This window comes from Antrostomus carolinensis, unplaced genomic scaffold (assembly GCF_000700745.2).
Source record: "Antrostomus carolinensis isolate BGI_N321 unplaced genomic scaffold, ASM70074v2 scaffold29873, whole genome shotgun sequence".
In the NCBI taxonomy this organism is placed as follows: Eukaryota; Metazoa; Chordata; class Aves; order Caprimulgiformes; family Caprimulgidae; genus Antrostomus; species Antrostomus carolinensis.
The window spans coordinates 877-2,728 of NW_010307723.1; the positions used below are offsets into that span (position 1 = coordinate 877).

General features: G+C 56.1%; 1 protein-coding gene across 1 annotated transcript in view; it reads left to right on the plus strand.

Moving 5' to 3' along the window:
* Nucleotides 1-359: 359 nt before the first annotated feature.
* FBLN7 (fibulin 7) overlaps nt 360-1,852 on the plus strand; it is a 3,703-nt gene continuing 2,210 nt past the window's right edge. Inside the window, 3 exon segments of the mRNA XM_029084395.1 lie at nt 360-528; nt 1,084-1,254; nt 1,762-1,850. Coding sequence (XP_028940228.1) covers nt 411-528; nt 1,084-1,254; nt 1,762-1,850 — 378 coding nt within the window. The 5' untranslated portion in view covers nt 360-410.

Below are 1,852 nucleotides of genomic sequence, written 5' to 3' on the forward strand. Positions count from 1 at the left end.
GTAATGTGGAAGTGGGACAGGGCTGTAGCTCCAGCAGGATGAAACATGAGTTATGTATGGCATCTCTCCCAGGGCTAACAAAGTGATTACAGCCCTGCTTGTAGCACTGCATTACCCATTTAGATGTAGGAGAGCATGCCTGAGCTAAGGACTTCTTCCACAGGCTAAAAAACTCCTGCATCTGGGTAAATGGGGGGAAAAAAAATAAAATCAGATATCTCAGGGGACATTTGATACTGCAGAGCTCCTGCACGAGCATCACCCCGCAGCCGGGGCAGGTTGTGTGCAGCAGGTTGGGTCCCAGCTGGCGGGGCAGCACAGGCGCTGGAGCAATGTCCCCTCACTGAGTGGCAACCCTGTCCCCACAGAGCTGCCTCAGCAGACAGCAGCTCCTGGCCACCATCCGGCAGATGCAGCAGTTGCTGAAGGGACAGGAGACGCGCTTCGCCGAGGGCCTCCGCGTGATGAAGAGCCGGCTGAGCGCTCTGCATGCCTCCCTGGCCAAAGCCACCCCCGAGCCGCCAGCCAGTGAGTCCTCCCTGGGTCCCACCAGTTGCTTTTATGGCCTCAGAGGACACTGGGGTGGGCAGGTCAGAATGCTCAGGGATGATGGGTGGGAGTTTGGGCATCTCCATGGATGGAGAAACCTGTATCCATTTTTATTTGTACTCGTGAATTCAAACACTACTCCAGCCTGGTAAGACATGGGGAGGCTCAAAACCCTTAGCTGCAAAGCAGAGATCTCCTGGCAAGGCACTGGGGGTGCCTGAGCTGGAAAACCTTCTCCAGCAAAAGAGCCACAGCTCTGTGCTGGCAGCACATGATGGATGGGAAAAGTTCCACCAAACCCCTTGCCAGTGATGCTCAGCACCAGCATCCCTGGTAGGCTTTCACTGTGGGGCTGGATGTTACTGGTTAACCTCAGCAGGCCAATATTTGAGGAAAATAACAGTTAAAAAGGAGGTCTTGGAGGAACTGGGTGAACTGTGGCCCAGGCAGAATTGGGGTCAGGAAAGGGAAGGCAGTGCTCCCCCAAAGCACCCCCCTGAACACTGACCCCCTTTCCCCACGGTGCTCTTGCAGCCTCCTGTCCTGCCCTGCAAGCCCCTGCAGACGGGAGGAAGTTTGGTAGCAAGTATTTGGTGGAACACGAGGTTCACTTCACCTGCAACCCAGGTTTCCAGCTCCTGGGCTCCAGCACACGGACGTGCCAAGCCAACGGCAGCTGGACCGGGCAGGAGCCCCGCTGTACAGGTACTGCTCTGGGGTGCTATGGCAGGGCCAGCCGGGCAGGCGACCACGGTCCTAGGGCTGCTTCATGCCCATCTCTTCCCATGGATGTCATTTCCAAGAGTGGGATGCAATTTGGGTCTGTTTAAACACGGAGGGTTATTGGGGTCCACCAAATGAGGAGGTGTGGCTGTCCCTGAGTCCCAGCCAGACAACATCCCAAGGATGCTGCGGCTCCCACAGCCGGTGATTTGGGGTTTCTCATCCTTAAGGAAAGCTGGAAATTACAGCTGGAGCCTCACCTGCAGCTCAGCAGCAGAGACAAGAGGAAAAGGCATCAGTGCTACGATGGCTCCCTGCGTCGTAGCAAACCATTGCACCGGGGCAGCACCGCAGCATTGGAAACAGCCGGTGTCTGAGTTTGGCAAAAGACACGGTTGTGATGTGCTGTGGGGTGCCCGGTGCGTGCAGTGCTCCTGTGGTTTGCTTCTCCAAATAAAATAAAATGAAATGTGGATGCTTTTATTGCAGAGATCAGCGAGTGTTCCAGCAGCCCCTGCCAGAACGGCGGGACGTGTCTGGAGGGGCTGAACCAATACAAGTGCCTCTGCCCCCAGCAGTG